General features: G+C 42.3%; 1 protein-coding gene across 4 annotated transcripts in view; it reads right to left on the reverse strand.

The window, feature by feature from the left end:
* Positions 1 to 3,580: 3,580 nt before the first annotated feature.
* The window catches only part of NPY5R (neuropeptide Y receptor Y5), a 35,256-nt gene continuing 18,317 nt past the window's right edge, over positions 3,581 to 20,519 (reverse strand). For all 4 annotated transcript variants that reach the window (XM_081208971.1, XM_081208972.1, XM_081208969.1 and 1 more), the window contains one exon: positions 3,581 to 5,760. In XM_081208971.1, coding sequence (XP_081065097.1) covers positions 4,429 to 5,751 — 1,323 coding nt within the window. In that variant the 5' untranslated portion in view covers positions 5,752 to 5,760 and the 3' untranslated portion in view covers positions 3,581 to 4,428. The remainder of the gene's footprint in view (positions 5,761 to 20,519) is intronic.

Consider the following 20,519-nt stretch of genomic DNA (forward strand, 5'->3'; position numbering starts at 1 on the left):
AGGTGCTGTGCTGCTCTTCATCCTGTTTCCTTCATAAATTGATTTGATCTTTATAACCAGCTGATGAAAGTCAATAGTCCAATATGTTTGTCTTTTCGTAAGCATAACAGTATCCTTTAATAAGCATTCAATCACCAGGAGGTGTGAAATCATTTATGGCTAGTGTTGCCAATGAGACAATGATTGTGGACAGAATCCACACCTTAGATAGAGAAGCAAAGGATAAGTCTTGTTTTGAGGTTTTCTATGGATCCCATGTAAAACATTGTAAAACAGTACCTTTGTAAAGCAGAGATGCACATTAGTGACTCACATCCAACTCAGGGACCATTCAAAGAAATAAGCAGGTAAGCTCATGCATTATGAAAATAAATGATGAGGCACTAGTAAGGCAATGGGGACCACAGCTCAAGTTATTTCAGCCTCTCCCTACGGCAAGCCTTGTGTATCTCCTGGTTTCCATTCTACTGCTCTTACCAGAAGCTGCCCACAGATTTACCAGGCAGCTCCTGTTACGGCCTGCTTTAAGCTTGTTGCTATTTTTCCTTGCACATGTAGCCCTTGCAAAATGCTTGTTCTCCTCACACAGACGCCAATGTGTGCGTGTTTGGTGGAGTGTTTTGAAAACAATCTCTGTGGGAACATTATTCCCATGGTGAGATTCAGGCCCTTCCTTTTTGGGGGCCCATGGGTTCTCTGTGCAGGCTTCCTACCTGCTGGGTAATGAGGGTGGCATGGCTGGCCCATCCATGAGGCAAGGTGAGGTGACTGCCTTAGGCAGCAGGATCCACAGGGGCAGCAGATCCTTATATCTTTATTGGCCTCTTGTTCCTGATGTAGATATTCACTCATCCCTTATTGTCTGGTGGTGGGCGGGTAGCTATTTTGTAGTTTACCTCAGGTGCCAAAATGTATTGTGCTGGCACTGGAGGGTGGTTACCAGTTATGATAAGGCCGTGAGGCCTTCCTTTGCTCCGACAGTTTCCCTGGCAAAAGGGCAGTTGTTAGCAGGCTGACATGGGATTCAAACTATGGAAAGGGCTGGAGCTTGAGTTCGCAGGTGGTTGTTTCTGGCCTGTCCATTGCACTATAAGGGCTTGTTCTGGTGCATATGCATGCTCTATAGCAGGGGTGCCCAAACTTTTTTCAGAGGGCCAGATTTGATGAAGTGAACATGTGTGAGGGCCAGCCAAAATTTTTAGGATTGAAGTTGAGCTTTTTTAAAGATTTTACCCCAAAGTTGTTGAGCTTTTTTAGGATTTTGACAGGGACTGGATAAAACTGAGGGTGGGGGGCAGATTGGCCCCCCGAAACAGACTTTGGACATGCCTGCTCTATAGGGTATCATTGGCTGTCTGGTTGTGCATTGTGTGTAGAGATAGAGAACCTGTGGCTCTCCAGAGACTGTTGGAGTCTGACTCCCATCACTCCCAGCTAGCATGGCCAGTATTCAAGGGTGATGGGAGATATATGCTGCATACTGTGCGATTACTGAGTATCGATTGGTGCTTTCCTTGCTTGGGGTGGGGTCATCATTAATGCATAATTGCTGTGGTTGGTAGATAGTGTTACCATGGACATTCTCTCTGGATGTTGTCACGTAATCTCATTTCTACTGATACCGTTTTGCTCTCTCCTTTGCTACTGAGAGTGCATGAGATGGGTGCTCCCTTGCACTAACATAATCACCAACATATCAAGAGCATAAAAGCTGCCAGTCTAGCAGGACCATAGGATCAGGATTTCACTATGTACCAATCCCATGCTGCCTGGATGAAAAGAAGGGATGGCCTGGTAGAAATGCTGCTACAACATTTTAGTGCTCATTCAATTTTCTCATGATTCTGTGTTCGTACACACACACAAATGAATGCAAAACAGCATGAAATAATATTCATTTCATCTAGATGTGTTCATATAAATAACAAGTTAGAAAAAGACAATCATTTGAGCATTCATTTATCCATGTTTTTCTTTGTAAGCCTATGGATTTATAAAAATGTCTAATTTAATGAATTTATACTCGACTTGTTGCTATCAGATCTTGCTGTTCTGCTCCCAAATGTCAATTTAATTTTTCATTTAAGACCCTGGATCAACTACCAGTTATCTGTGTTGATATTTCTTGTTTGCCAGGCTTTAACTTTGTATTGGATTCTGCACATAAACTCACCACTGTGCACTTAAGGCAGGCTACAATATTGATCAGTTCTTATGTATCAACTGGCTTGGGTAGTTAGAGAGTCTAGACTGTAGCTGTAAGAGCATGGTTGGGGCCACGGATTCTTTTCTTCACTGTGAAATGGTGGTAGATGACAGGAACAGTCACTAGGGTCTTCTACCCCCAATACAAGGGGATACTGCAGTTTCACAGTCTCTGGGAATGAATTCCATTCCTTATGTTGGAGTACCAGTAATCAGAAAACTTAACATTGAAAGGTCCACCTACAATTGAAGAGCAGACATGATGGGGCTATGGGATGCTTTCATGGTACCAGTTTGACATCCTTAAACCTATAGTCCCATCTGTCTTTTATTTACACAACCTTACACTTGCCAAGCTAGCATAGAAAGGCTCTGCACAGGGTCTTAGAGAGGCAGCTAGAGCAGAACTGGAAAGCTGTAGCCAAATTGGAAAACAGTCAATGTGATTATAGCACCTCCTGGGGCACAAAGATATGCTTATGCTGAGAGAGATATAATGGGAGATATGACCAAGTTGTCATACCACACTTTAAAGAAAAGATCAGCAACACAGCTCAATTCTTTCAGAAGCAAGACATCCCTTTGCTGAGCTAAACTTTGGTATTAAAGTATAGCTGCTTGATCCACAGTACAGACATACCAAAGTGCAAGGATTTACGTGCATGCAATCCCACTGAAGTCTCTGATGTGATATAATACAGTAGGCTGCTCCAGAACAGGAAAGATACAGAGTATTTACTTTTTTCTGTCTCCTCTCTCAAAGCTGCACTCCAGCAAAACTAATTAGCTGAATGCTGATTTAAAATTTTTGCCTCTTTTTTTACTGTATATCTATGTATGTTTGTTGTAAACTGCTTTGATTTTTTTTTTAAAAATGAAGTGTTATACAATTTTTTTCTAAATAAATAAATAATCTCAAGCAAGAGTTCCCTGATGCATGTGCTTCTATTGTACTTGTCTAAAGCGTAGCTTGCATCCCACATTAATCCTACTCAGAGAAGACCCATTGAAATTAAAGGACATGAGTAACTTAGGTCCATGGACTTCAGTGGATCTACTCTGAGTATGATGTGGTTGAGACAGCCCTCAATATACACAACACGGGTATGTGCTAAAATGTAATGTGGGTTATTTCTTATCATTGTCTCTTCCTTCCCTCTATTGTCTTATTTAGATTGCAAGCTTCTAGAGCCAAAAACTCTGATTCAGTAGTACTAAACGATAGAAAGTCATCATGTATGCACAAGCTTCTTTTCAACCAGATTCAACCAGTTTCTTAAAATAGAAATTATTTATATCAAGCAATAAAGAGATTGCCTTATTTATTCCATTCACACAGAAGCCAACGATTTATTTAAAAAGAAATATTGCCTAAAGAGCAATGGGTTCACTCATGACAACAATACATTGTTCTTAATATTTGATTGTTACCTCATGACAATACATTGTTTTAAGTATCTGCTAGCAAGATTTGCAATCTAGCTATCTTTGACATGATGTTAAAGCAGCTTTAGAAGGAACTTTGTGGAACTGCGTTTCGATATTGCATTTCTGCTTATAGGGTAGCATCCAGTGATATTTTTCTAGAAAAAGAGGTTCCGGGACTCACCATGAACGCCTCTCTCGTTCTCTTATCATGGCAATGGTGCCCACCTGAGAAGTGCAGGAACTGAGTTCTAGTGAAAAAAAGCCCTGGTAGCATCCAACACAGTGCTGCTCCTAACACAAGGATTTTTGACTACAAAGGAGCCCCTCTTTTTCTTCTCTTTGAGCATCCTCTAAATCTGTCCAGGGGATTCTCCCAACCCTCTGGAGCAGATTTGGGGAGCATGGGGTTTATGGGTAGAGGGAGGGGAAGTTCCCTTGCACAAGTCGGAATCCTTGCACTACCAGAAATACTTTGCTGGATGCCACCCATAGTGTACATATTGAAAACGATCTGTTTCTTTTGTAGATTAGATGCCTCCTGACAGAAAATCTGACATGAGTGGTTTTCATAGAGGGAATGATGAGAGGATTGTAGATTGACCAGTCAAACCTTGACACCTGGCATGTTTACAAGCTGAGAAGTGTTATATCCAACCACCGAGTTAACCTTTGCCACATTAAATGGACAAGAGGAACTTTCCGTAACGCATTCCCGCAAGCAGTCAGATGATATGTTTCACAGTTTGAACCTGCGAGGATAATAATTTGTGTTTTATTGTTCCATTTACAGCAGTTTTATGATAATTGTAAGCATGGAATAAGGGTCATCAAATCAGCTTTTATGCCGTTATTAAGAAATCCATATAGAATGGGATTTAAACAGCAGGACATCATGCCCAGCAAATGACAAATACAGTACACCAATTTAAAATGCTTGTTTGAGATGAGATTGCTATTAAAATCTGTTACAACGTGGAAAACGTGAAGAGGCATCCAACTGACTGCAAAAACTATAATCAGCACCGTCAGTCGGCAGAAAACCTTCCGAGACCTTTTCCGAATCCGAGTGGTGGATCGGGCTATTGTAATCCCATCCTGTGTTTCAGAACTCTCTGGTTTCCCCTCAAAGCAGATGGGAATCCCTGGGATGAATTTGCTGGATGAAAGCTGACTTCTTTCTGTCCCTGATGTTTCAGGGAGATCCCCAGAAGTATTGCCCCGATGGTGCCTTAATATTGCTGGCACCACGCTAGCTGTCTTTTTGCTGTACCTCCTCCGATGTTTCCTAACCAAAGTATAACTCCACCTCTCGGAGCTGGAGAGCTGTCCCTGAGGCCCCTGGCTCTTGGGCGCATGGAGGGTTAAGTTTATCATCTCGTTCTCTTCCAGTTTGTTTTCTTTGCCTGACAATCTGGAACTTACAGACCTGCAGACTCTGGTGTGACTGACGGTGAGGCAAACCAAAGGCAAAATGTACTGCATGAGCAACAAGGAAATAGTGAATGCAACCCTGTAGCATGTAGATGGCCAAGACTCCACACACAAGCGCTTGCTTTTCAGTGCTTCCAGGTGGAGATCTTCGAGCTTGTGGAAAACAAGCAGAGGGGAGCAAATGGCTAAGCCAAGAGTCCAGATGGCGAAAATGAGGTAGCAGCCGTGTCTCAGGGTCAGGTTACTAGAAAGAGGGTGGCGGATCAAACGGTACCTGACCACAGCAATGGAAATCAGCATCCAGGTGGACAGCAGGACAGACACACATTGGAGGAAAGGCATTACATGGCACATGACTTCGCCAAACATCCACTGGTCAAGTAGAACTGAGGTCAAGGTGAAGGGAGAGCAAAAGACCACCACTAGTATGTCGGAAAAGGCTAAGTTGCCAATGAGGAAGTTTATTATGGTTTTTTGCTTGCACTTCATTAGAGCCATGAGAATCAGCAGGTTTCCTATGAAGCCAGCGAGGCTGATGAAAGTGTAAAGCCCAATCAGGAAGTACTGAATGTCATCTACGCTGTTTTTATAGTCTTCCCAGGTAGGAAAATGGGAGCCCTTGGAAGGGGCTGAGTTGTTCTCTGCGGCAAGTGTCCTGTTACTGTAATCTTTGAGGTCTCTGTCCATAATGAAGTCCTGTTTGGAACCAGAAATAAAATGATTATCAGCTGCAGAAACAAGGGCACCCATGCAAACCACATTTCAATACCTAATAAATAAGTGTGGTGCTGTAATTTTACTTATGTTAAGTGGCAAATGTATTCCAAAGAATGTATGCTATCCAAAGCCAAATTTCCCTCTTAAAAAATTCAAAAAACAGATTTTTCTCTTAATCATCTTTCAGAAGCAGCTTTTTTAAAATGATGCTCAAAATGTATTTCCCACCTTTCTCAAGGCAAATTGCAGAACAAGAGAACTAAGATAATACATAAATAATACAAATAACAACACATATCACAATCAGCTAAAAAGGAAGCATTAGTGTAAAATCATCTTAATGGAAATAATTTGCAAAAGCTCACCAAAGTGAAAAACTGTTTGCTGACTGTCTAAAAGCAGGAGGCTACTTCAGATCTTGGATGCAACGACCAAACTCTGTGCAGTGCCCAACAATAGTACTGAAAACGGTTCATTTGTATGAGAGGAGAGAGAGAGAACGCAGGCAGGTTCTAAGAAACATCAGAACTTCAATGACAGTCTTTTGTACAGCACATCATAGTAATCTACCGTATTTTTCGCCCCATAGGGCACAACAGTCCATAAGGCGCACCTAGGTTTTTTGGGGGGAAATAAAGAAAAAAAATTATTCCCCCCCCCCAGGTGCGGGGCTGGGGAAGCTCGGGCTTCCCCCGCCCCCAGCCCCCAGAACAAGCTGCTATTCGCAAGCCGTGGGAGAGCTGCGGGACTTCGCGCAGCTCTCCCACGGCTTGCGAATAGCAGCTTGTTCTGGGGGCTGGGGGCGGGGGAAGCTCGGGCTTCCCCTGCCCCAGCCCTGCACCTGGTGCATCTGGTGGTAACTAGAACAGTGGTTCCCAAACCTTTCCCTCCTGTTGACCACTTGAAGACTGCTGAGGCTCTTGGCAGATGACTTGATGATTTTGATTTCAAATACGATAAAATGCAATACGGTAAAGCGCCATCTTCTGCCTTCAACCACAAATCCACAGAAATGCCATGGACAACCAGAATGAAGCTCGCAAAACACTGGTGATTCACAGATCACAGTTTGGGAGCCCCTCAACTAAAGCATGAACCAATGAGACTACAAAATTATTTTACCAATCCCCCTTTTATTGAACTGAGATTCCTTTTCTCCACCCACACATAGCAGTTAATAGCAGTCATACTTTCTACAATACAGATAATTTGTATTATGCAAAATGTGCTTTCTGCCTTTCACTTCCACAAACATCAGTATTATTTGTTATGGAAGGAAATTTACAGATTGTGTGCGAGCAAGATTTTGGGTACTGCATATGTGTTACCAGTAGCTGTATTATTTGTATTTTGAGGATCAGTATTTTGTCTGCTTATATGTAATTTTTCTGGGATGAAATACCAGTCTCTTTTTAAAAAATCAAAATAAAATAAAAACCTCACAATAATACAGAATTCCCTGGAATTATTCCAATAGTTGATTCTTCCCACTAGGCAGTCAGCATTAATGTGAAAAAGCTCTTCAGTGGTGTCAAGAGATGGCTCTTGATTTTGGTTACTAGGGTGAAGTGAGGACCTCTTCTGATTAGATAAGGGATTTTGTGTGCAATTAACATGCTGGGGTTGTGAGTTACTTTTTCTCCTATCCCCTTTTGCCTGAAATGGATTGGTAATAAAATACCATTTTCTTTTGCAAAAGGACACCACACATTCCCTGAAGATTACTGCCTTATATTTGATCATTAAGTTCTACAGCACTCTTGAAAAACAAATAGAGATAGATGATATAATTCCAGCAGCCTAAGTTCTCTAGCAGGTGCCTATATTTTGTCAGCATGAAAATTGCTATTGATTGCCTGTATCTCGGTCACAGGCTTCACTAGTTCCCTGCCCACTGTGAAATAACCAGACCTCTTATATACTTTAAACAGCCTGGGATAATTTTTCTAACACCATTCTGAAAAATGGGTAGTAAGCATATATTGAATTCTTTTTTTTTTTAATAATTTTTTATTGCTTTTTTTCCAAGGTCAGAATACATCGTCAACAACACGACAAAAGCGTTTTTACAAAAAGAAAAAAGAAGTTAAATATAAAAAGAAAAAATCATTTTTCCAGATCTTTTGTCAAAGTCAACTGGACTTCCCCACGTCTTCCATCCCCTGCTTTCTTTACAATAAACAATAAACAGCAAATTGATACCTTGTTTCATGTGTTTTTGTACTTTCGTCTAATTATATACTCTAGAAATTTAAACTTTTCGCAGTCATAACTTAATTTCCAACATCATCAAATCTCAATACTGAAGCATGTTTTTCCCAAAACTTAGCAAATTCTCAACATTCATATAACTTGTAATGTTTTTGAAGATAGTCCTTAAATTTTTTCCAATCCTCTTCCACTGCCTCTTCTCCCAGGTCTCGAATTCTGCCCGTCATTTCGGCTAATTCCATGTAGTCCATCAGTTGGGTACGCCACTCTTCCAGCGTGGGTAACTCCTGTGGCTTCCAATATTTAGCCATAAGGATTCTTGCTGCTGTAGTTGCGTATAAAAAGAAAGTTCTATCTTTCTTTGACACTCTCTGGCCTACAATGCCCAGGAGGAAGGCCTCTGGTTTCTTATGAAAGGTATACTTAAACACCTTTTTCAACTCATTGTAAATCATTTCCCAAAAAGCCTTCACCCTCGGGCATGTCCACCAGAGGTGAAAGAATGTTCCTTCAGCCTCCTTACATTTCCAACATTTATTATCAGACAGATGATATATCTTTGCAAGTTTGACTGGGGTCATGTACCACCTGTATACCATTTTCATAATGTTTTCTTTTAAGGCACTACATGCCGTGAATTTCATACCGGTGGTCCATAACCTTTCCCAGTCTTCAAACATAATGTTGTGCCCAATGTCTTGTGCCCATTTTATCATAGCTGATTTGACTGTCTCGTCTTGAGTGTTCCATTTAAGCAACAAGTTATACATTCTTGAAAGCACTTTCGTCTTAGGTTCAAGTAGTTCTGTCTCTAATTTTGATTTTTCCACCTGGAAACCAATTTTTTTATCCTTTTTAAAGATCTCTAAAATTTGGGCATAGTGAAACCAATCTCGCACCTTTCCTTTCATTTTTTCAAAACTCTGCAACCTCCAAGTATCACCAACTCTTTCTATTATCTCACCGTATTTTACCCAGCCACTCTCCATGTTACGTAGTTTTATGGCCTTGGCCTCCGTCGGTGATAACCACCTCGGGGTCTTACTTTCAAGTAAGTCCTTATATTTAGTCCAGACAATGAATAAAGCTTTCCTGACAATATGGTTTTTAAACAATTTATGAAACTTTATCTTGTCATACCACAAGTATGCATGCCACCCAAAAGCATTGCTAAACCCTTCCAGATCTAGGACATCAGTGTTTTCTAACAGAAACCAATCCTTCATCCAGCAGAAGGATGCAGCTTCGTAATACAATCTTAAGTCCGGCAGGGCAAATCCCCCTCTTTCCTTTGCATCTGTTAGTACCTTAAATTTTATTCGGGGCTTTTTGCCCTGCCAGACAAACTTCATGATGTCCCTCTGCCACTTTCCAAAGCACTCCACTCTGTCCACGATCTGAAGGGTTTGAAACAGAAACAACATTCTTGGCAGTACATTCATCTTAACTGCTGCAATTCTTCCCAACAAGGAAAGTTTCAATCTTGACCAAATTTCCAAGTCCTTTTTAATTTCAGACCAACATTTTTCATAATTATCTTTAAACAAATTCAAATTTCTCCCAGTCAAGTTGACCCCCAGGTATTTCACTTTTGTAACCACATTTAATTCTGTTTCCTTCTGGAACCCATCTATTTCTGAAGGTGTCAAGTTTTTTGCCAAAACCTTAGTTTTTTGTTTGTTCAACTTGAATCCCGCCACCCGACCAAACTCAGAGATTAGTTCTAGAGCTCTTTTTGTACTAGTTTCTGGCTCCTAAACTGTCAAAACCAGATCGTCTGCAAAAGCCTTCAATTTATATTGTTTTTCTCCGACCTGTATTCCTTCCACCTGCTGGTCCTTCCTAATCAAGTTCAGCAACACCTCCAGGACAGAAATAAATAACAAGGGTGATAAGGGGCATCCCTGTCGTGTCCCTTTTTCAATTTTAAACTCCTCTGTCACCACATTATTTACTATCAATTTGGCTTTTTGTTCTGAATAAATTGCTTCAATACCATTTTGGAACGCCCTTCCCACCCCCATCACTTCCAAATTTTTCTTCATAAATTTCCAGGATATATTATCAAAGGCCTTCTCTGCATCTATGAAAATCAAAACTGCTTTCGTGTTCAAATTTGTCTGTAATAATTCCAAAACGTCAACAATATTCCTGGTGTTGTCAGACAAATGCCTACCAGGGAGAAAGCCTGCTTGGTCTTTGTGAATTACTTCGTTTAAAACTTTTTTCAGTCTATTTGCCAAAATATCAGCGAAAATTTTGTAATCCACGTTTAGGAGTGAGATGGGACGGTAGTTCTTAAGTTGAGTCTTTTCAGATTCCAATTTTGGTATCAAAGTGATGAATGCCTCTTTCCACGATTCTGGTGCCCCCTTCCCTTCCATAATTTGGTTACATACCTCCATTAGTGGCTGGACCAGATATTCCTTCAATGTCTTATAGTATTTGGAGGTAAGTCCATCTGGGCCTGGGGATTTGCCTAATTGCATATTCTGAATGGCACTTTCAATTTCCTGTTGTGTTATTTTGTAGTTCAGGGCTGTTTGTTTGTCTTGTGTTAGTTTTTGCAGGCCATGGCTTTTCAGAAATTTGTTTATCTCAGTCTCTGCTTGGGGTCCTTGGGTAAACAATTTTTTGAAATATCTCTGGAAACACTTTCTAATTTCTTCTGGTTTCTGAATACATTCTCCTTCAACCTCCAGATTGGTAACAAAGTTCAATTTCTGTCTCTTTTTCAGCTGCCATGCCAGCAGCTTCCCACATTTATTTGCCGATTCGAATGATCTTTGTTTCATCTGTTTAATTTTCCATTCAACTTCTTGATTTATCAATTTCGCATATTGTGCTTGATGGAATTTTATTTCTCTTAAAACTTCTTTTGATTTTGGATTTAGTCTCAACTTTTTCTCTCCGACTCTTATCTTCTCCAGAATCTTGTCCTTTTTACCACTCCAGAGTTTTTTCTTAATAGTATTCTGTTGTATCAGGAACCCTCTCATAACAGCTTTGCTCGCGTCCCAGATTATTTTCTTTTCCACCGAGGTATTCAAATTTATTTCAAAATAGTCTTTCAACGTTTTTTGGGCCTGCTTCACAATCTCCTGATCTCTAAACAAGTAGTCATTCATTCTCCATCTGAAGGATCCAGCTGGTGTGAGTCTCAAGTCTATTTTCAAAGCGTTATGGTCGGAGCAGGTTTTAGGACAAATCTCTATTTTTTTAGTCTTAGGTGCCAGTCCTCTAGATATCCAGATTTGGTCGATTCTTGTCCAAGATAGGTGGGCTTCAGAAAAGAATGTTCCCTCTTTACCTAGAGGGTTCTTTGTCCTCCAAATATCAATCAAGTCCATATTGTCTGTAAGTTCAAAAAAAGTCTTTGGAAGTCTGCCATCTTTAGTCAAGTTCTGATTTTGTGACTTATCCATGTAGGTGGAGACAACCCCATTCATATCTCCCATCAGAATGATGTTAGTATAGTCAATATGGTCCAGCATTATCTCCTGCAGCTTCTTATAAAATTCCGATTTCCCATCGTTTGGTGCATAGATTCCTACTATCAAGAATTTTTCTCCTTGTGATTGAATTTCAATCGCCAAAATTCTTCCTTGTTCATCTTTAAATACCAACTTTGGTGCTAGGCTCTCCTTTGCATATATCACTACTCCTCTTTTTTTGACCTTGTCTGATGAAATAAATTCTTGGCCTAGTCTCTTGTTAATTAACACTCTCCTGTGGAGCCTAGTCACATGTGTTTCTTGAAGGCAAATGACGTCTAATTGTTCTTTTCTCAATATGTGAAAAATCCTTTTCCTTTTTTCGGGCGAATTTGCGCCATTAATATTCCAACTGAGAAGCTGCAGAGACATCCTGGATCAATTTATTGGCCAGTGGGGGTGTCTCCTTTGTCGTCTTTGTCTGGAGGTGGAACCGGATTGAAACCAAACGAAGGAGGTGGCCAAGCTCCTGCTACTCCTTTCCGAAGGTCCTCCCCGTGATCGTTTAGGAACTTTTCTTGCTCCTCTGCTGTTCTAATTCTTACCTTCTTCCCTTTCCAAGTAAAAGATAGTCCTTGAGGAAATTCCCACCTGTAGGGTATTTTGTTGTTTCTCAATAAGCTTGCCAGGTCCTTATATGTAGCTCTTAAATCCAGTAGCTGTTTTGGTATGTCTCTGAAGATTTCTGCTGTCTTTCCCTGTATCACCAATGTATTTTTAAAATGCAGGCCGAGTATATTATCTTTTTCTTGCTTAGATCTCAAAATGATCAAGCAATCTCTTGGTTTGTCCTTCTTGGCCACTCTTCCCAATCTGAAAGCGGTGACAATTTTGAAGTCCTTCTCTGATAGCCATGTTCAAATATATAAAAGGATGTCACATAGAGGAGGGAGAAAGGTTGTTTTCTGCTGCTCCAGAGAAGCGGACACGGAGCAATGGATCCAAACTACAAGAAAGAAGATTCCACCTAAACATTAGGAAGAACTTCCTGACAGTAAGAGCTGTTCGACAGTGGAATTTGCTGCCAAGGAGTGTGGTGGAGTCTCCTACTTTGGAGGTCTTTAAGCAGAGGCTTGACAACCATATGCCAGGAGTGCTCTGATGGTGTTTCCTGCTTGGCAGGGGGTTGGACTCGATGGCCCTTGTGGTCTCTTCCAACTCTAGGATTCTATGATTCTATGATTCTGCCAGCCCCCAGAACTTGGATATTTCTGCTGTCAAGAAACCAATCAAATCTTCTTTTTCTGATTCTGGGATATTTCTGATCCTGAGATTGCTTTCCCTGTTTTTCAGTTCCGCCATGGACAGGTACGCTTGCTGTTCAGTAACCTGTCTGCTCAGTGGTCGTACTTCTCCTCTTAATTCCTCTATTCTCTTTTTATTTTGGTCTGCTTTTGAATTTGCTTCCTCGGCTAATTTTCGATTTTCTGTTATTGTCTTCTCAGTGTTGCTTATTGCCTGTGTATTTAAAGCGACTTGGTCTGTCAGTCTATTAATTGTAGCTGTCACCTGATCAAATTTAGCCGCTTGTTCCTCAAATTTTGCCGCTTGTTCATCCGCTTTCTTATTTAATGCAGCCAGCTGATCCAATATTTCTCTAGAGACAGGGTCTAGCCCTCCTGCAGCCATATCACCAAAAGCTGGCTGTATGGATTGTCCTTCTTGCAGACCTGTCACAATTGGAACAGATGATCTACGTGGCTGCACAGGCAGCGTTGATTGCAACAGTTCAGTTTGTTTTGCTTTCTTGGCAGCCCTTGTTTTTGCTGTACCACTCATTCCACAGCTGTCCAAGTGTCAAGGTTAAATTGTAAATCCCATGGGAAAGGCAATTCAAAATGTAAACATCCAGACGTAAAAGTTCCAAAACAATCAGCAGTTCCCAGAGACTAATAATTCCACAATCCAGCAGGGGGAGCTCCCCAGAAATTAAGGAGAAGGATAAAGAATTTCCGCCATTAAGTTCCCAAAAGAAAAGTTAGTTAAAATCCAAAACAGGGGGGGGGAACCCTCTGAATTCACTTTTTAACTGCAGAGAATAAAAGTTCTTTCCAGAGGTGCATGCAACAGTTCCTTCTTTATAGGTTACAAAATGGCCCAATGTAACTTTACGCTTTATATACAGTTTCCACAATCTGATGTTACTTTATATCCAGACAGCCCGAGAGCTGGGTTTCGTAGCTTTGTAATCCACAAAAGGTAGGAAGAGAAATCACAGTCTCTAACCACTTATAATACAGATTTAGCTTTTCTTTCACCTTTAAACAATTAAATCCGAATTTGCAGGGTAAATTCCAACTTCTTTTAAACTCCTTTCAACGCTTCCGCTTTAATAAGTCTTTGCTCAGCACTTTAAACAGAGTCGGAAGACTGACTTCCTTTTTAGCGTCTCCTGCTTTCAGCCGAAATTCACAAATTTAAGTTCCAATAAGGTCTCAGATTTCTTACTCACGAGTATGTTGTTTCAAATCAGATGTTTCAAAGAAGAAAGGTCAGCGCTCATCAGCAGCAGCCGCGCGGCTTCACTTCCGCGGAAAGAGCGATGGATTCACAGCACCGCTACCCCTTCCATGTTCCGGAGCCCCTTACGGGGTCCCTTCTGCGTTTCCGAGGTCACTCCTGGTGCCCGCCGAACCCCACGGCCACGGGCTCACTCTACCCATGGTTTTTCTGGATGGGTCGTCGCTGTGCCGCAGCGCACAACCCTTTTCCGCGGAGCCCCTCTTCAGCAGCTGAAGAGGACCGCCATTGCCGTTTCGCGCCGCCTCCGGAAGTCTCAGCGTATATTGAATTCTTAAACCTGCTTAGGCGAACAAGGCTAGCCTGAAGGATGTAAGAGATATGAGCAAACCCAGACTCCACCTTTCTGATTCATGTATTATATTTTATAATGGGTTACACTTATACAAAGAGGCACACACTTTCTCATGTTCTACTCATTCAAAACCTGAAATCTGCCAAAGGCCAGACAGTGGGGCCATTGCTGTCCCAAGTATTTTGCATTTAATAAAAAAAGAGAACACAACCATTTTGTTCTTTCCAACTGATTGAGAGACACTATGTTCTAAAATAACTCTGATTAAAGACTACGAGCCTATTCTCCTGACCATGGCACTTTAGCCTATAGAGGTTGCTTGCTCTTTTGTTTCCAGTCTATGGTGCACCAACCATTCCTCTATACTTTATTTAATTTTCTGTATGCATTAAGAAGTCCTTTTTCTCACGCTTCCCAGCAAAATTATATTCTATGCATGGCAGTGTTTGCATACGATCAACTTGCCATGCTCAAAGAATCAAAACTCACAGGCTCTTCTCACATCTACCATGATGATCATAATGAGAATAGATTAACATATGGGTAGGTAACCTGTTTTCCATCAGGTATTTGCCATTATGCTGCAATTCCAACCATCCTTGACCACTGGTCATCTTGGCTGGGATGGATGTAATTTAAAGTCCGACAACATCAGGAAAGCCACAGGTTTCCCCATCCCTGGGTTAGGAATTTGTGTATCACAAGGAGGAAGTGATCTCATCATTGATGGTCCATTCTATTTCCAGCCAAAGATCTCTGGGAAGTCAGAAGCATGAAGGCAACAGCTGCTTCCTATTGTTTGTCCACTGTAACTTTTAGATTGCTCTGCCTCCCCTAGTTTATAATATGCCTTATTACTAGCAGAGGCACGTGCCATCGTTTTGAGTAACAGCAACCCTGGCTCCCAAGAATCAGATGTATTGAACATAGATTACAAACCACATATAAGAAGGGCCAAGACATGCTTTTCCATTGCTAGGTCTTTCTTTCATGAGGGTGAAAATGTATTCCTGTTATACTTTTGATTTCTGCCAACAGCTTAACATGAATGAATCAGGGGTTGTTTGTTATGGAGATGAGGGATTAGCAAACCACATGGGCTTCTCTTCAGAATTACAACATATTGTAGTATTATTCATGAATGATACCAACTAAATAGGCAGCCCTTTTACTTACTGTTGCCTCACCTCAGCAGCCAGTCCTACCATTGGACATAGTGGTCACCTCAGGCATCTGATTCTGGGTGTCACAAATTTGGAGCGAAGTGCCATCAATATACAGTGGTACCTCGGGTTACATACGCTTCAGGTTACAGACGCTTCAGGTTACATACACCGCTAACCCAGAAATAGTACCTCGGGTTAAGAACTTTGCTTCAGGATGAGAACAGAAATCGTGCTCCGGTGGCGCGGCAGCAGCAGGAGGCCCCATTAGCTAAAGTGGTGCTTCAGGTTAAGAACAGTTTCAGGTTAAGAATGGACCTCCAGAACGACTTAAGTACTTAACGCGAGGTACCACTATACAGATCATACCTAGCTCTGGCTCTCTGTTCTATCTGAAACAGGAGAGGTGGTTGAGATGTTAGACCAGTGCTTAAAGGCAGTGATGGGCTGGATGTGGGCCAATAAACAGAAGCAGAATCTTGAAAAGACAGAGGTGTTGTGCGTCCTCATTTCTCATGTCTAAGAGGTGGGGAGACGGCCTGCCCTGGAAGCGGTTGCACTCCCCTGGAAGGAGCTTGGAGATATTCTTGGATTTAACACTGTCATTGGAGTCTCAGATGACTTCAGTGGCTAGGAGTGCCTTTTTCAGCTCCAGCAGGTTCACCAGCTACAACCTCTTTCGGACAGAAATGTCTTGAACTCCATGCTCTGATAACTTCTTTTGCAATATGCTCAATGTTTAGACATTCTGCCCTGGCACCTGAGGTTTCACTTTCCTGATCTTCCAGATCTCTTAAAAAAACACCTTTCAACTGGAGTTATCACTGGGGTCATATGCACTTACTGGCACAGATGAGAAAGCGGAAAGATAAATTTACTGTAACAAATACATGGATTCATTCAAGTTTGGCCCATTCTGTGTCTTACTTTCCTCTATGTTGCTTCTGGGTAGTTTATATGGTACAGTTATCTACCACGGGAGACGAAACCATTGTTTTTACTCATGATGTAAAATGCCGACTGGCAGAAGAGGACCTATTTCTTCTCTTACAGGTTTTTGGGGGGTCTTTCTTTTCCTCCAGGTTCAAGCAAACAGCATATTTATCGCTAGGCAATCCCCACTGCAGCAGACAATTGCTGTACCCAGTTCTGTCACCTTTTTAAAAAGAGATTGATAATTTTGGCATCCCTGAAGTCTGCTGGGATCGCTTCTCTCTCCCAGATTTTTTTGATGAGCTTGTGAAGTTGTTGTGTAAGTTCAATTCCACCCACTTTGAAGATTTCAGCAGGTATCCCATCAGGTCCACTGGCTTTGTTGTTTTTCACTTGGTTAATAGCTGTACACAACTCTCCCAGATTTGGAGATACTGCAAGCTCATCTCTAATTTGTTTTTGCGGGATTTGTGAGAGGACCTCAGCAGCTATGGGGGAGTTGTGGTTAAGGAGATGTTGGTAGTGTCCTTTCCAGCACAGTGCAATAGCTTCTTTATCTTTTAGAAGTGTGGTACCATCTGCTGAGCGTAGGGGGGCATATGCCATGATTTATTGGTCCATAGATGGTCTTTGTGGCTTTAAAGAAACTCTGTGCATCATGAGTGTCGGCTAAGTGCTAGATCTCTTGAGGGTTTTTTTATCCACCAGGTGTTTTTTAGTTCTCTGGTTCTTAGCATTGGCATATGTTTTTTTTTCTTAGTGGCACAGTTTCTTTCTCTTTGACAGATCTGAAATGCCTTCCTTTTCTTGTCAATCATAGCATTCAATCTCACTGTCATTCTCATCAAACCAGTCCTGGTGTTTCTTGGTTTGGTATCCAATAGTTTGTTCACAGACTGCAATAAGGGATGTTTTTTAGCTTGGTACAGTGTTCCTTGATGTTATCAGGGAATTCTGAAAGCAGATGGTCCTTAAGAGTCATTTAGAAGCAATCCCTCTTAATGGGAACGTGAAGGGCTTGAGTGTTCATTTTGTGCCTTGGTTTTCTTCCCTGAAGCCTGCATTGAGGTATAATCTTGATAGCCATCGTGGCACGTATTAGTTGGTGATCTGTCCAGCAGTCGTCGGTGATCGACATAGCTCTGGTAAGGAGCACATCACGTTGATCTTTAGCACGGACAATAACATAGCCTAAGAGGTGCCAGTGGTTTGACCGAGGATGCCTCCATGAAGTTTTAAATTTATTTTTCTGTCAAAAGAGTGTTTTGGTAATAACAAGGTTGTGCGCTGCACATATCGTCAAAAGTAAGATTCCATTCTGGTTGCTGTTGCCAACTCCTTCTTTCCCAATAGTCCCAGGCCAAAGATCAAAATCTCACCCAACTCTTGCATTAAAATCACCCAGAAGGATAATTTTATCTTCCTTAGGCGTCTCTGACAGGATGGTATCCAGCTGAGAGTAAAAATTTTCTTTAATGCCTTCATCAGCATCCAGTGTTGGTGCATAAGTGCTTATAATAGTAGTCTGTTTTTTTGTGAGCTTTATTCGAAGGGTTGAAAGTCGCTCATTAATGCCAGTAGGGACTTCTGACAGGAGCTTCACAAGGTCGTTTTTCATAGTGAAGCCTACCTATGTATTCAATGTTCTTGTTCAGATAGACCTTTCCAGAAGAATGTGTAGCCTCCTTTTTCTTCCTTCAGTTGTCCCTCGCCTGCTCTTCGAGAGTCTTGAAGCGCTGTGTTTAGGACGTTCGCTGTCTGTGTTATCTGACAAAGTCCATATATTCCATGTTCCAAAGTTCAATTGTCTTTTACGACCCCTGGGTGGTGACCCCACTGGGCGCGGTAATCCAGTCAGGGGGAAAGGGAGGCAGACTATGTTTAGGGCACAGTTTCCAGCCCCTTCCCCTTTTTGGGGTGAGCAGAGTGGATCCTAAAAAGGGCTGCTCAGTCATGGATACAGCTGCTGAGCCACTCAACTGCCTCATTCCTTGAGTCAGAATGACTGACCACCCATGTGTCGGTTCATGACTAGGGGCTTCCAGATTTCACATTCCTGCCTCTGTAGCCATTTAGTGATCGCCATGGGGGGGAGGGCTTGTGGGGGTTGGGTTGGGTTTTTGGAAGACGCCTGTGCGTGAATTTGTTTTATGTGTAGAGATCAGTGCATGCTGACCAACGCACAGTCTTTGCAGTAGGGCTCTGTTCTGATGGCATGAGTAGTCACGACGAACTGGTGGATCCTATCTGCTGCAGCCTTCATTCACCTTCACAGCCGTTGTAACACACTGCTTGTTATCATCCGCCTGTTCTGCCATTGAGGACTTCTTGGATCATTCTTTGTCTAGCTCCTTCCCTGTTATGTACTAAGCTTGGATCCTAGAACAATAGGCAAGTAGGATCCTAGAATGCAAGAACTGATTGGCTTGCAGGAAAAGACTAATCAGGCTCCAGGAGGGAAGCAGAATCAGCCAATCACACGGGACTCATTGTATATAAATAATGTATATAAAGGCCTGAGGTTTGGGGGGAAATTCAGTCACTGTTTCACAAGCTGCAATAAAGAGCATGAAATCACTACAGGACTCTGAGCATATTTAATTTTCTTTGACCTTACCGCCTTGGGTGACCCTGCTGGGAGTACGAGATTCCCGACGGCTTCACTCACAAGGGTCATAGGAATGTGCAAGCCCACTCACCATTACAAGTGAGAGAAATGAGATAGATTGCACTGAGCCCTGGTCTCATTAGACAAAGCGTCCCACCAAAAAGGCTCTGGCTCTGGTCAAGGACAGCTGGATATGTTTTGGGCCAGGGACCACCAGTAGGTTGCTCTTAGATGAGCGTCACACTCATGGGGGTGTATTGGAAGATAATTCCCACAGATAAGAAAGGTCACTGACTATTTAGGGCTTTAAAGATTAGCACCAAAACCTTGAACCTGATTCAATACTCCACCTGGAGCCAATCCAGCTGATGAACCAACAACTGAATGTGGGCTCTCCACAAAGTCCAAGTAAGAACTCATGCATTTTAGACCATTTGGAGTTTCTGGAGCAGTCTCAAGGGTAGCCCTGCATTTCTTTCTCTCTCTATCGCATTTATACCCTGCCCTCCCCGGCTCAGGTGTACAGCAAGTTAAAGTAGTCTAGTCTGCAGGTGACTACTGCATGGATCACCATGGATAGGTTGGAAAGGGACAGGTACGGTACCAATCGCCTAACCTGACATAGATTAAAAAATGCCAGTTTGGCTACATTTGTGACCAATGCCTCCATAGAGACAGAAGCAGCCAGGATCACACCGGGACTCCTGATGGCGGCTACAGGTGACTATATTGCCCCATGAAGAGCTGGGAGCAGGCAAACCGAACCAAAATCATTCTGGCCCAGCCATTGGAAGACCATCTTTCATGGATAGAGATTCAGCCAACTCCGTTTCCTCCATCCCAGCACACCCACCTAAAAAGTGGCCTGTATATCCAGGGTAGCATCTGACCAGGGCCATGAAGCAGTAGATCCATAATGTTTGTGGTCAGATCTGTGGTTATGTACAAGATATTTGAATAAAGGGTGAATTTGGGGTTCCCCAATGCAAAAAGCGTGAGGATCCATGGGCCATGGTATGACCAGGAAGCCATGGATCCGAGTTTTATGTGGTGCAGGCTGTGCCCCTGGCTATGCTGTGTGATTTGACGGTGATTTAGGGGTGGCCCAATGCAAAAAGTGTGAGGATCCATGAGGATCTGTGCTTCAAAACCACATTTTTGGGCCATGGTATGACCTGGAAGCTGTGGATCCGTGATTTTTGTGTTGCATGCTGTTCCCCTGGCCCTGATGTTTGATCTGATGATGACTTTGGGCTGATCTTGTGCAAAAATCATGAGGATCCATGCTTCGGAACCACGTTTTTGGGCCATGGTATGGCCAGGCAGGCATGGATCTGAGTTTTTGGTGGTGTAGGTTGTGCTCCTGGCTATGATATGTGATTTGACGGTGAGTTTGGGTTGGCCCGATGCAAAAAGCGTGAGGATCCGTGAGGATCCATGAGGATCCGTGCTTCAAAACCACGTTTTTGGGCCACGGTATGGCCAGGAAGCCGTGGATCCGTGATTTTTGTGGT

Source organism: Podarcis bocagei, assembly GCF_964188305.1.
Source record: "Podarcis bocagei genome assembly, chromosome: 9".
NCBI classification, from domain to species: domain Eukaryota; kingdom Metazoa; phylum Chordata; class Lepidosauria; order Squamata; family Lacertidae; genus Podarcis; species Podarcis bocagei.